The following is a 12233-nucleotide window of genomic DNA, read 5'->3' on the forward strand; positions in this document are numbered from 1 at the left end:
TTTCATATAATTTTCGTTTTAAAATTTTTGAAAGTCAACAGTTTCTGGTATAAACAAGTAAGAGTTCTACATTCGGTTGTGACGAACTTTATATAACATTCACTAATATTGTAAAATTTAAGAAATTTTTAATTCTTTCTTAAATTTTTCAAAAAATAGCATTTCGTTCACAAATGCTTTCCCATCTCTGTGACATAAGAATAAATTTATTCATTCTTAAATTTTTCAAAAAGAATAGCATTTCGTTCACAAATGCTTTTCCATCTCTGTGACAAAAGAATAAATTCAAAACAACAAATTCTAAAGGTTTTTGTTGTTTTCGGTGGTTTACTCTTTGTTTTAAACAATCAAACTCAACCTATACATAAACCTACACATTCTGAACGTTGTTGTTGTTTTCATTATGTTAATAGATCGATTTTGCTAATTTTATAAAGAAACCTTCCTGAAAACATATCAAATAGAATTATTTCTTTTTCTTTAGAAAGTTTACTCAGAATCAGAAAAGTTTTCCCTTTAGAAAATTGCTTGGAAATAATGCTTTTTTTTCTATATAAAAGTTGTTTCAAATCTGTCACTTTTTGTGTAGAAAAGTTGATAATTTTCTAAAGAAAAATAAATCAGAGTATGACAACCTATTTTTGCAGAAAAGTATCTAAGAATCTGCTCAATATTTGAACATTGTTCTATAAAATGTTGCTTAGAATTTGACAAAATTTTTCTATAGAAAAATTGTTAAAAAATATTAAGAATTGTTTAAAGTATTAAATGTTTCTAAAGAAAAATTGTTCATAATGACTTAGAATCACACACGTTTGTATATAGAGAAGTGTCTTAAGTTCAGATAAATTTTATCTGTGGAACAATTTTTTTTTTTTTTAAATTCTGTTATAAAATAAAATAATAATTTGACAAAAGTTTTACAGATGCTTATAATTCTTTTATATAGAAATTGCACAGAATCTAACAACTATTTCTATAGGAAAATTGCTTAGAATCTGAAAACTTTTTTATGAAAAAGTTTCTCAAAATTTCACAACTTTTTCTGTGGAAAATTTGTTTCAATTCTGAAAATTTGTTTAAATTCTGAAAACTTTATGTAAGAGAAGAATCTAACAATATTTTCTATGGAAAATCTTACAACGTTTTCCATAGAGTAGTTGCTAAAAGGTCCTTCAACTGTTTCTATAGAAATGTTGCTCAAAGTCTGAAAAAGTCTGACATCTTTTTTATAAAAATGTTGCTTTGAAAACTGACAACTTTTTGTAAGATAAGTTCCACTGAATCTAACAGAGTTTTCTTCAGAAAAGTTGCTCAGAATCTGATGTCTTTTCCTGTACCAAAATTGCAATAACAATTTGACATTATTTTCTATGGAAAAGTTGCTCAAAATCTGACAATTTTTATAAGAAAAGTTGCACAGAATCTGACAACATTTTTTATGGAAATCTAATGTCTTTTTCTGTATCAAATTTCCTCATAATGTGACAAGTTTTTCAATAGAAACTTAGCTGAGAAAAGATACTCAAAATCTGATGACTTTTTCTGTGCCAAATTTGCTCAGAATAAGACAACTTATTCCATAGAAACATTCTTCCAAATATAACAAAAATTTCGTCAGATAAGTTTCTCATAATCTGATGTGTTTTCCTGTACCAAATTTTCTCAGAATGTGCCAAGTTTTTTAAAAGGAAAGCTGCTGGGAGTCTGTAGGCTTTTTCTATAGAAAAGTTGCTGAAAATGCCCAATTTCTAACAACATTTACTATAGAAAAGCAGCATAAAATCTTACAACTTTTTGTAATTTAAGATTCTGAAATTTTTTTTGTCAGATAAGAATATGAAAACTTTTTGTAAGATAAGAATGTGACAACTTTTTCTAGAGAAAAGTTGTTGAAAATCGTAGCACTTTTATTAAAAAAGTTTTCTATGGAACAGTTGCTCTGAATCTGATAACTTTTGGTAAGATAAGTCTCCGACAACGTTTTGTAAGATAAGAATCTGACAACTTTTTCTATGGAAAAGTTGCTCAAAATGAAATGACTTTTATAGGAAAAGTTGCACAGATTCTGACAACTTTTTTTATGGAAAGTTCCACAGAATCTGACAACTTTTAGTTAGATAAGTTCCTCGGAATCTAACAAAGATTTCTTCAAAAATGAAGTTTTTTGTAAAGAAAAGTGGCTCAGTAATTGTGATCTTTTTTTTGGAATCTGTTATTTTTCCTGTAAAAAGAGTTATACAAAATTTTACAAAGTTCTTTTGTAAGAACTTTTCTGAGATTTGTTTTGGATTATTTCTTTTTCATTACAGTTTATTTGTTATGAAAATTACATTCAGACTTTCCTTTCATATTAAAAAGTAAATATTACATATTAAATTGCAAAAAATATTACACATTTTTATTACTGCAAGATACCTTGTTTATTGAGTCATATTAAATGATTTATTAAATATTTATTACTAAATAATACACACTAGTAAAACTAGTGAAACCTACTAATAGTAATTAACCTTTTTTTGCAAATAATTATAGTTTTGCAAATGTGAAGAAACAAAAAAGAGACTAATGAGTTTCAAATGATCTCAAATTAAGACACTTAATTTGGTGTTAAACAAATTTAGTTAATTTAGTAAGTATTATTTCTTTTTTTTGCCATTTTATGGCTGGTAAAGAAAGTTTAGTTTAAGTTAAAGAATAGAATTGTAATAAAATTTATGCTCTAAAAACTAAGCTATACAATTATTTTAGAGTAATTTACTTAAAAAAAAATCATGACTCCAAAGGCATGTTATAAAGAATAAAAGATGTTTTTCTTTTATTTTTTTTTTTTTTTTTTGCAAATTATATTAAATTTCTAAAAGAAAACCACGAAAATAAGCAAAAAAAAATTTAATTGATTTTGTTTTTCTTTTTTCTTATGGCTTCATTTTAGAATGGTGAAAATATGGAACGTGGCTGTGATGAACGTTGTACTTGTAATCGTGGCGAATGGATTTGTTCACCCCGTTGTATGGGTAAAACATTTAAACGTGGCTCCATGCAAATGTCTTTGGAAAATGAACAGACAAATTGTCGTGAAATTGCCGTAGAAGATGATGAGTGCTGTAGCATGATGGAATGTATTACAGCCGAGGAATCATTTTTGCCTACGCAATCAACAGCTGAATCAATGAATGGTAAGTGTAAAGGGAAATTAATATGTTTGTTTGTTTGTTTGCTGGTTTTTTTTTACACCAACAAAAAGGTAAAGTATTGTTAGTTAATATTTAGAGTAACAAAGTAAACAAAAGCAAACAATTTGCTAATACTTCCTTATAAATTTTGTTTTAAGTCATATATGTATATTAGTTCATTTTTGTTTAGTGGGGATATTTGTCATACATACAATTTCTATATCATATTTAGCTTATAATCATTGCTTTTTATTATTATGTTTTTGGTTGTATCAAATGTTAATCTCGTTTTTAATTTCATTTCATATTCATTCAAACAAAAAACACACACACAACACAAAAACTGCCTCAAAACAATATTTTACCTACTACCATCCAAATTATAAAAATATCAAACAAAAAATTGAAAAAATAAAGCTTCAACACATAAAACACGTCTTGATTGTCATTATAATGGTGGTATTTATAAATTCCGTGAACGTTTGGAAATTGGCTGTGAACAGATTTGTCATTGTGATGAAGGAGGCATAATGAATTGTAAACCCAGATGTCCTGAACGTAATCACACACGTCTCGACAAGTGTGTATTTGTTAAGGATCCCAAAGATGTGTGTTGTCAGTTGGAATTATGTGATGTTACTTTAGATGATCATGAACAAACACCTTCGCCCCCAACTGCTCATAATTCTATAGGAGATGAAGGTTATGGTTTTCAAGAGGGTCGTGATGTTGATGGCGCTGTTTCGGATGCTGTTTGTGAATATAAGGGTCAAATGTATACCGATGGCAAACAATTTCATGATGGTTGTGAACAATTGTGTATTTGTACCCAAGAGGGTGTTCATTGTGCTAAACTGCAGTGTCCCTCTACTTTCGGTTTGGATGTCTTGAATCCTCACTGTTTGAAATGGGCACCAGAGCCGGCTAATTTTAAACCAGAAGCTCCCAACTGTTGTCCCGATAGTATGCGTTGCATGGACAATGGTACTTGTAACTATAGGGGACAAGAATTTGAAAATTGGTCTCAAATACCCACTAATCTAACAGGTAAGGTATCATAATTCCTTAACCCTTTTCATTAGAACTCCCGCTCAAACTATTAACTCTCTCTCTCACCTTTTCATTCCTCATACACATTGTTCTGCCTCATTGTGCATTTATTAGGTTGTGAACAACATTGTTATTGTGAAAATGGCAAAGTAGAATGCCGTCCCGCTTGTCCTCCCGTTTTGGCTCTACCACCAGCCGACTTAGGCTGTCACATTTCACAGGCCCGTTTAGTACCCATACCCGATGATGAATGTTGCAAACATTGGTCTTGTACTGCTTTCGAGACCGGCAGACCCTACAATGGCCAAGACAATGAAAGCAAAGAGAAGGATGGCGAGGAGGAAGAAGAAATATCGGCTGAACATCAGGGCCATAATGGTAAATATGATGCATTGGTTTTACTTAACGTTGTATTTTACGTTGCATGTTCTTGTGTGAAAAGCTTTTTTTGTCTTTGTTTCTTTTTGAATGTGAAACATGCAAATAAGTTAATATCACTAATATGGGTCCAAGGAGGTTAAACAACCGGCTTAGTTTGCTTGTGGTTTTTTTTTTTTTTGTAGAATATTAAATATTAATTTGTTTTGCTATATAAATACATATATATTTGGAAAAAGGAAGATTTTGAATTAAATAATACTGTGGAAAGAAAGCGATATAAATTCAGTATTGATACCCTTGGGTCATGATACCCCTGAGGCTTAAATTCCATAACTTGACTTAACTGATATCTTTTAAAGTATGTTATTTGACTTTATTTTAACTTTTTCGATTTTACAGAAAATTGGCTTAGAAACTGTCATTTCTATATTCTATAGAAATGTCGAAAGTTGATTAGAAATTACAAAATTTCCCTATAGAAACTGTACAATTTTTCTATTGAAAAGTTGTTCTTAATCTAACAACGTTTTCTGAAAAAATATTACTTTTTCTGAAGAAATATTTTTCTTTAAAATGCTCAAATACCGACAACTTTTTTCTATAGAAAAGTTCCTCTGAAATTGACAATTTTTTCTATTTGAAACAAACAAATTTTTATAAAGAAATTTTTCTATAAAAAGTCTCTGACTCCGACAATTTATACTATAGAAAAGTTTTTTAGTGTCCGAAAAAATTTTTTATAGAACAGTTGGTCAGAGTCTGACAATTTTTTTATAGAAAATTTGGCCAGAGTCCGACAACTTTTTTATCTAAAAGTTGGTTAGAATCTGACTTTTTGTAAAGAAAAGTTTCTCTGAATCTAGCAAGAAAAGTTGCTCGAAATCTAGGAAATTGTTTATATAGAAAAGTTGATTAGAAACTGTAAGAAAAGTTGCTCAGTAACTGTCAGAAAAGTTGCTCTGAAAATGTCAGAAAAGTTGGTCAGAAACTGACAACTATTGACAATTTTTCTTGCCCAGAAAATATATGTTTTTTTAAAGAAACATTTTACAGAATTTGACAACTTTATTTATAGAAATATCGTTTAGAATCTGACAGAAACTAACAGTTTCAAAAATATAAATTTTTTATTAAAATTTGCTTAAATAAATTAACTAAAAATCTGACAAAATGTCCAATTAGTTCAGACTACTAAGGTAATATCTGAGGTTCTTTGGAACCCGTTGAAAAACAAAAAATCTACAGATTACTAACTGGTTTGTTCCACCTTTTGCATGAGACCCATATTACACAAATGTCTTAATATTTTGTTAAAAATTTTTCACTTCTATTGAATGTGTTTGTTTTTCCTTACGTTTTCTATTCGATCATTGAATGCATTTTGATTTAAAAATCATCTGACATCTGACATAAAATCAACTAAATAAAAAAAATTAAACATTTATCTAAAGCCAAATGAATTTCATAAAATTACTATATTTTCTTTTTACTTTACTTTATATACATATTTATTAATATTTGTTTTATAATTAAAAACTCTTTTATTTTTTATAAAAAAAAAATCATTTTAATTGCGCACTCACCCACTTTATATAAAAAAAAACTAAAATATCAAAAAAATGCTTCATTAAATAAAAATCTTTTTGAAAATATGCATTTGTAAATATTAAAATATAAATCGTAAAATAAACAAAGCAGTTTCAACAACGGAGCCTACAGATAAAAAAGAAGTTCTTAATGTTGTAACTAATAAACAAATGGATAAAAAGACTGAAAATGCTTTTTATCCAACCATGGATGGCAAATTGCCTAAAGGTGGTCAAGCTCCATATAGTTTTGATTACAAACCAGATAAAACAGAAAAACATGAAAAGCCCGATAAACATGACAAACATGTTAAGAAACCATTGATTAAACCCCAACAAAATGATGTTAAATATGATGTACATGAGCCACAAGAAGAAGATTTGCCTATACATCATCCTGGTATAGGACCAGGCTTTGTACCTGTGCACTTAGGCGCTGGTTTATCACCCTATGACAGTGTTAATTATAATCAAAATCTAGCACCACAACATCCGGGTAATCAGGGACCCTATGGACCTTTCTATCACAATGATCCTTTTAATCCTTATGAACAGTACGATATAAATCCTAATGGTATACCCCAAGGCAAACCTCCAGCACCAACTAGTCAATCAGATTTATTCAATATTATAGGAGCGGCAGGTCCCGGAGGTAAACCATCACAAACCAATTTGCCACATCATGTTCGCATCGAACATATCTTACAACATTTACAACAAAATGCTGCCAATCAAAATCAACATACCAACAATCAGGGTCCTTATGTGGCGATACCTCAGCATGGACATGGTAATATAAGTGGTGCTGGTAGCCATCAACCCGGAATACCAGCAGTTGGGGTATCACCCCATCAGGGTCAATATGTTCCAGTCGTTCATAGCGGTTTACCACCACCTCCTCCTCCACATGGCATTGCTATAGTTGATGGTCAAGCTGTGCAATATGGTGGCTATCCTGTTATACCCGGCGTTGGTCCAGTGGCTACACATTTAACAACAAATCAATATGCCTCGACCACCTCATCTAAAGGTTTAGCTCCGCCATCGACAGAACATGCAGCAACAAGTGCATCAAAACCCAAAAAAACAGGTTGATTCTTTAAACCCTCATTTCTCATAAGTCTACAAATAACAAATGTTGCGTTTGAATTTTCAAAATTATTTTAGGAAAATGTAAATGATATTTTGTAAAAAAAATCATCACTTTGTGTAGAAAATGTGTTCGGAAACTGATTATTTTTTATATACAAAAGTCAATATAATGTTAAAATTTCTCTCCGTCAACAATTTGTTCAGAATCTGACAACATTTTCTGGAGAAAAATTGCTGAGAAACTGAATATTTTTTTTATTGAAAAATTGCTTAGAAAAGTTAACCAAAATCTGACATTTTGTGGAGAAAAGTTATTCAGAATCTGACAACATTTTCTGGAGAAAAGTTATTCAAAATCTGACAAAACTTTCTGTAAAAAAGTTAGGCAAAATCTGACAAAAATACCTATAGAAAAGTTAAGCAAAATCTAACAACATTTTTTGTAAAAAAAGTTGGTCAGAATCTGACAAAAATTTCTGTAGAAAAGTTGTTCAGAATCTGACAACAATATCTGTAGAAAAGTTAGGCAAATTTTGACAACATTCTTTGTAGAAATTTTGGTCAGAACCTGACAAAAATTTTTGTAGAAAAGTTGGTCAGAATCTGACAACAATATCTATAGAAAAGTCAGGCAAAATCTGACAACATTTTCTGTTAAAAAGCTGGTCAGAATCTTTAAAAATTTTCTCTAGAAAAGTTGGTCAGAATCTGTCAACTTCTTTTATAAAAAAGTGGTTCAGTATACGATCACATTTTCAATAGGATCAGAATCTTACAACTTTAATTTAACATGTTTATTCAGTATCTGACAACATTTTCTATAGAAAAGTTGGTGAGAATCTGAAAACATTATCTAAAAAAAAGTTGGTCAGAGTCTGACAGAATGATCTATTAAAAGATTGTTCAGTACTTGACAATATTTCCTATTGAAAAGTTGGTTATTATCTGACAACATTATATGATGAAAACGTGTTCAGAATCTAACAACTTCTTCTATAAATATGTTGTTCAGTATCTGACAACATTTTCTATAGAAATGATGCTCAGAATGTGACAACTTTTTATACAGCATATTGCTTAGAATCTTACAGTATATGCTTTAGAACAGATACTCTGGATTTGATAACTTTATCTATAGAAAAGTTACTCTTGAAATTCTTCATATCTTTTCCTAAAATAATATTGAAAATATTGCAACATATGTTAAACATTTTTCATTATTTCATGATTTAAAACATTTGTTTGAAAAATCTATCATTCCATCTATATAGTTCTATGGTTGTGGGTACCATTATCTCATTGCAAAACATAAACACATTATTAATCAATTGTATATACACTGCTCTAAACTTCATTTCTACATCTTGAAAAGAAAAATCTCTTTCATAGACTAGAGAACATTATAGTATACTATATATATTACAAACTAAAACCTATTATTTGATCCTTGAACAGATCCTTTTAAATAGCATGTGTTTGTAAGAAATCATAATTCATTTTTTTCTTAATTTCTTTTTATTTCACCATAAAGCTTTCAATAATTTACAACCCGATATTGAGGTGCATACATTGGAAGCTATTGATCCTCGTACTGTACGCATTGTATTTACTGTGCCTCAGGTTTATGTCAACTTACATGGTCGTGTTGAATTACGTTATAGCAATGGACCTGGTAATGATACTTCTAAATGGGATCAACAAATATTTGCTCCACCAGAAGATCTGATAGCTACTTCACAAATGGAATTCGATTTGCCTGGTTTGGAGCCAAATTCATTGTATAAGATTAAAATTACTTTAATCTTAAGAGATTTGAATTCCCAACCTACCAGCTCTATTTATACTGTTAAGACACCTGCCGAAAGAACTATTACTCCACCACCACCAATATCCGATTATAGACCAGACTTCCAAGATGTTTTCAAGAATGTTGAAGATCCTGAATTGAATGTTAGTGAAACTAACTCTACCTGGTTGCATTTGACTTGGAAGAAATTGTCTGATGAACAAATGGATTATGTTGATGGTATACAATTGAGATATAAGGAATTGACGGGTATGATTTATTCATCCACACCTTTGGTACATCGTTCTCTAACCTCCTACACTATTGAAAACTTACAACCTGATACTGGCTATGAAATCGGTTTATACTATATACCCTTCCCTGGTCATGGTGCTGAGTTAAGAGCTGGTCATATGATTAAAGTGCGCACAGGACCCAAAGTTGATGTTTATGCCTTTGATGTTATGGTCAATGTTACTAAGATTAAGGCCCAAAGTGTTGAAGTATCTTGGAATGGTGTACCATATCCCGAGGATAAATATGTTAATATCTATAGAGCTATTTATCAAAGTGATTCGGGTAAGGAAGATTCCAGTGTCTTCAAGGTGGCAAAGAGAGATAGTACAACTGGTACTTTGATAATGGACTTGAAACCTGGTACCAAATATCGTTTGTGGTTGGAGATGTATATGACTAATGGCAAGATTAAGAAGAGTAATGTTGTTAACTTTATTACTAAACCTGGCGGTAATGCTGTACCTGGTAAAACTGGTAAGTTATTCGAGATAAAGAAATTTATAAATTATAAACTAATTTTGTAATATTTCTACAAGTTTTAAATGCTTACGAAAGGATGCATGACTTTTTTGGAAATATTGGTAAATTAAAGGAATATAAAGAGTTTTTGTTTTATTAAAAAATGCGATAACTTTTAATGAGAGAGAGAATTTTTCTATGAAATATTTGTTTTAAGAGAGACAAGTTTTTATATGAACGTTGTTGTTCTAAGAGAGAAAAACTTTTATTTAGAAAATTTGCCCTTGGGTGAAAAATTTCTATAGAAAATTATGTCTTAAAGAGGAAAAATTTTCATTTCAAGAGAACGTCTGTTTTACGACACAGATTAAGTGTTAATAAGTCAAAATTCTCTTTCGTAGAGACGAGTTTTTCTATAGAAAACATGCCCTTATCAAGACAAGTTTTTCAATAGAAAACTTACTCTTTTCGCGACATGTTTTTCTCTAGAAAACTTGCTCTTGTCAAGACAAATTTTTCTCTAGAAAACTTGCTCTTGTCAAGACAAATTTTTCTTTAGAAAACTTGCTCTTGTCAAGACAAATTTTTCTATAGAAAACTTGCTCTTGTCAAGACAAATTTTTCTATAGAAAACTTGCTCTTGTCAAGACAAGTTTTTTCCATAGAAAACTTGCTCTTATCAAGACAAGTTTTTTCTATAGAAAACTTGCTCTTGTCAAGACAAGTTTTTTCTATAGAAAACTTGCTCTTGTCAAGACAAGTTTTTTCTATAGAAAACTTGCTCTTGTCAAGACAAGTTTTTTCTATAGAAAACTTGCTCTTGTCAAGACAAGTTTTTTCTATAGAAAACTTGCTCTTGTCAAGACAAGATTTTCAACAGAAAACTTGCTCTTGTCAAGACAAGATTTTCTATAGAAAACTTGTTCTTATATAGAAAACTTTCTTTTGTTGAAAAAAGTTTTTCTGTAGAAAACTTGCTCTGTTCTTGATATGTTTTTCTATAGAAAACTTGCTTTTGTCAAGACAAGTTTTTCAATAGAAAACTTGCTCTTGTCGAGACAAGTTTTTCTATAGAACACTTACACTTTTTCTATTCATCTTGTCGAGACAGAAAACTAGCTCTTAAGACAAACATTTCGATACGAAATTTCTCTATAGAAATTTTCTCCCATTTAGACAAAATTTTTATGGAAAACTTGCTAATGTTCAGACAAATTTGTCTACAGAGAACTTTGCTCTTGTTTTCTATAGAAAACTTGTTCTTTTTTTAGAGAAACAAAAACTTTATTAAGACAAGTTTTTCCAAAGAAAAATTTATACATTTTTCAAACTTCTATGACGTCAGAAAATATTACTACAATTTCATAAAATTAATTTTTAATTTAATAAAATTTTATTATCTAAATAGGAAAACTTTTAACCGCTGGCGTAGATCAACCTGTTGGAGATTATTATGGTCCCCTAGTAGTCGTATCTGTGGTAGCTGCTTTAGCCATTATGTCGACCTTAGTCCTATTACTTATATTGACAAGAAGGCGTGTTCATCAAACAGCTTCTATAACACCACCACGTAAAAATGATGCTGCCTATGATAATCCCTCATACAAAGTTGATATACAACAAGAAACCATGAGTAAGTTTTCAAAAATTGATATACAGTAAATTCTAATAAGAATGTTATTTCTCAAAATGGTATTTAATTATAATTATTATTATTTTTCCGCTTATAGATCTGTAGCGGTTTTAATTGTGTATAAATAACCAAGTGAACTTATTTTTCTACTCAAATGATTAAACAAGAAAAAAACAAAAAACGATAACAAATCCTAGTTGTGTATTAGTAATTAGGTTTCAAAACAGATTATTTTTTTGTGTAAATATTTAAAAAAAAAAAACAAAAACAAACATAACGTATATATAAATATATAAATTCCTTAACTAAAACGTTTAAAAGAAATTGGTTTAACCATTTATAAAAAAAATAACATGAAACAAAAGTAAATAACGAAAAAATATTTAAAACAATTTAAAGTGCCAGATTTAATTTAAAAGCAGAAAAATGAAAAAAAAAAGAAATGAAAATTGGCCTTAATGCATGATTATTTTTTTTGGAAAAATTAATAAATTATATGAAAAGCCATTATTTAAAGTTGAAATGAGATGTTGTAGTATTTAAGTATGATTTTTTTTATTTTTTAATTTTTTCTTTATTTTATTATTTTGTTTATAATTTTGTATATAAAAAAACTGTTCGTTTTAGTTGTCCATTAAGAAAACATTACTAATTTAAATATTCTTGTTAATTTGTAAAGATGAATATTTAAATTATAAATGTTTTTATAAGTATTTTTCTTTTTTTCTGTTTATTTCTTTTTATTTTTTTTTTATTTTTTATTATTATTCATG

General features: G+C 29.2%; 1 protein-coding gene across 3 annotated transcripts in view; it reads left to right on the top strand.

Moving 5' to 3' along the window:
* Positions 1-11765, top strand: part of LOC111685295 (putative epidermal cell surface receptor) — a 61596-nt gene extending 49831 nt beyond the window's left edge. The window contains exons 4-10 of one of the 3 annotated variants that reach the window (XM_046949280.1): positions 2936-3179; positions 3594-4223; positions 4341-4604; positions 6303-7283; positions 8817-9842; positions 11236-11460; positions 11558-11765. In XM_046949280.1, the coding sequence (XP_046805236.1) occupies positions 2936-3179; positions 3594-4223; positions 4341-4604; positions 6303-7283; positions 8817-9842; positions 11236-11460; positions 11558-11565 (3378 nt within the window). In that variant the 3' untranslated portion in view covers positions 11566-11765. The remainder of the gene's footprint in view (positions 1-2935; positions 3180-3593; positions 4224-4340; positions 4605-6302; positions 7284-8816; positions 9843-11235; positions 11461-11557) is intronic. The other 2 variants (XM_046949281.1, XM_023447550.2) reach the window with 2 other exon arrangements.
* Positions 11766-12233: the final 468 nt, after the last annotated feature.

Source organism: Lucilia cuprina, chromosome 4, assembly GCF_022045245.1.
Source record: "Lucilia cuprina isolate Lc7/37 chromosome 4, ASM2204524v1, whole genome shotgun sequence".
Taxonomy (NCBI): Eukaryota; Metazoa; Arthropoda; class Insecta; order Diptera; family Calliphoridae; genus Lucilia; species Lucilia cuprina.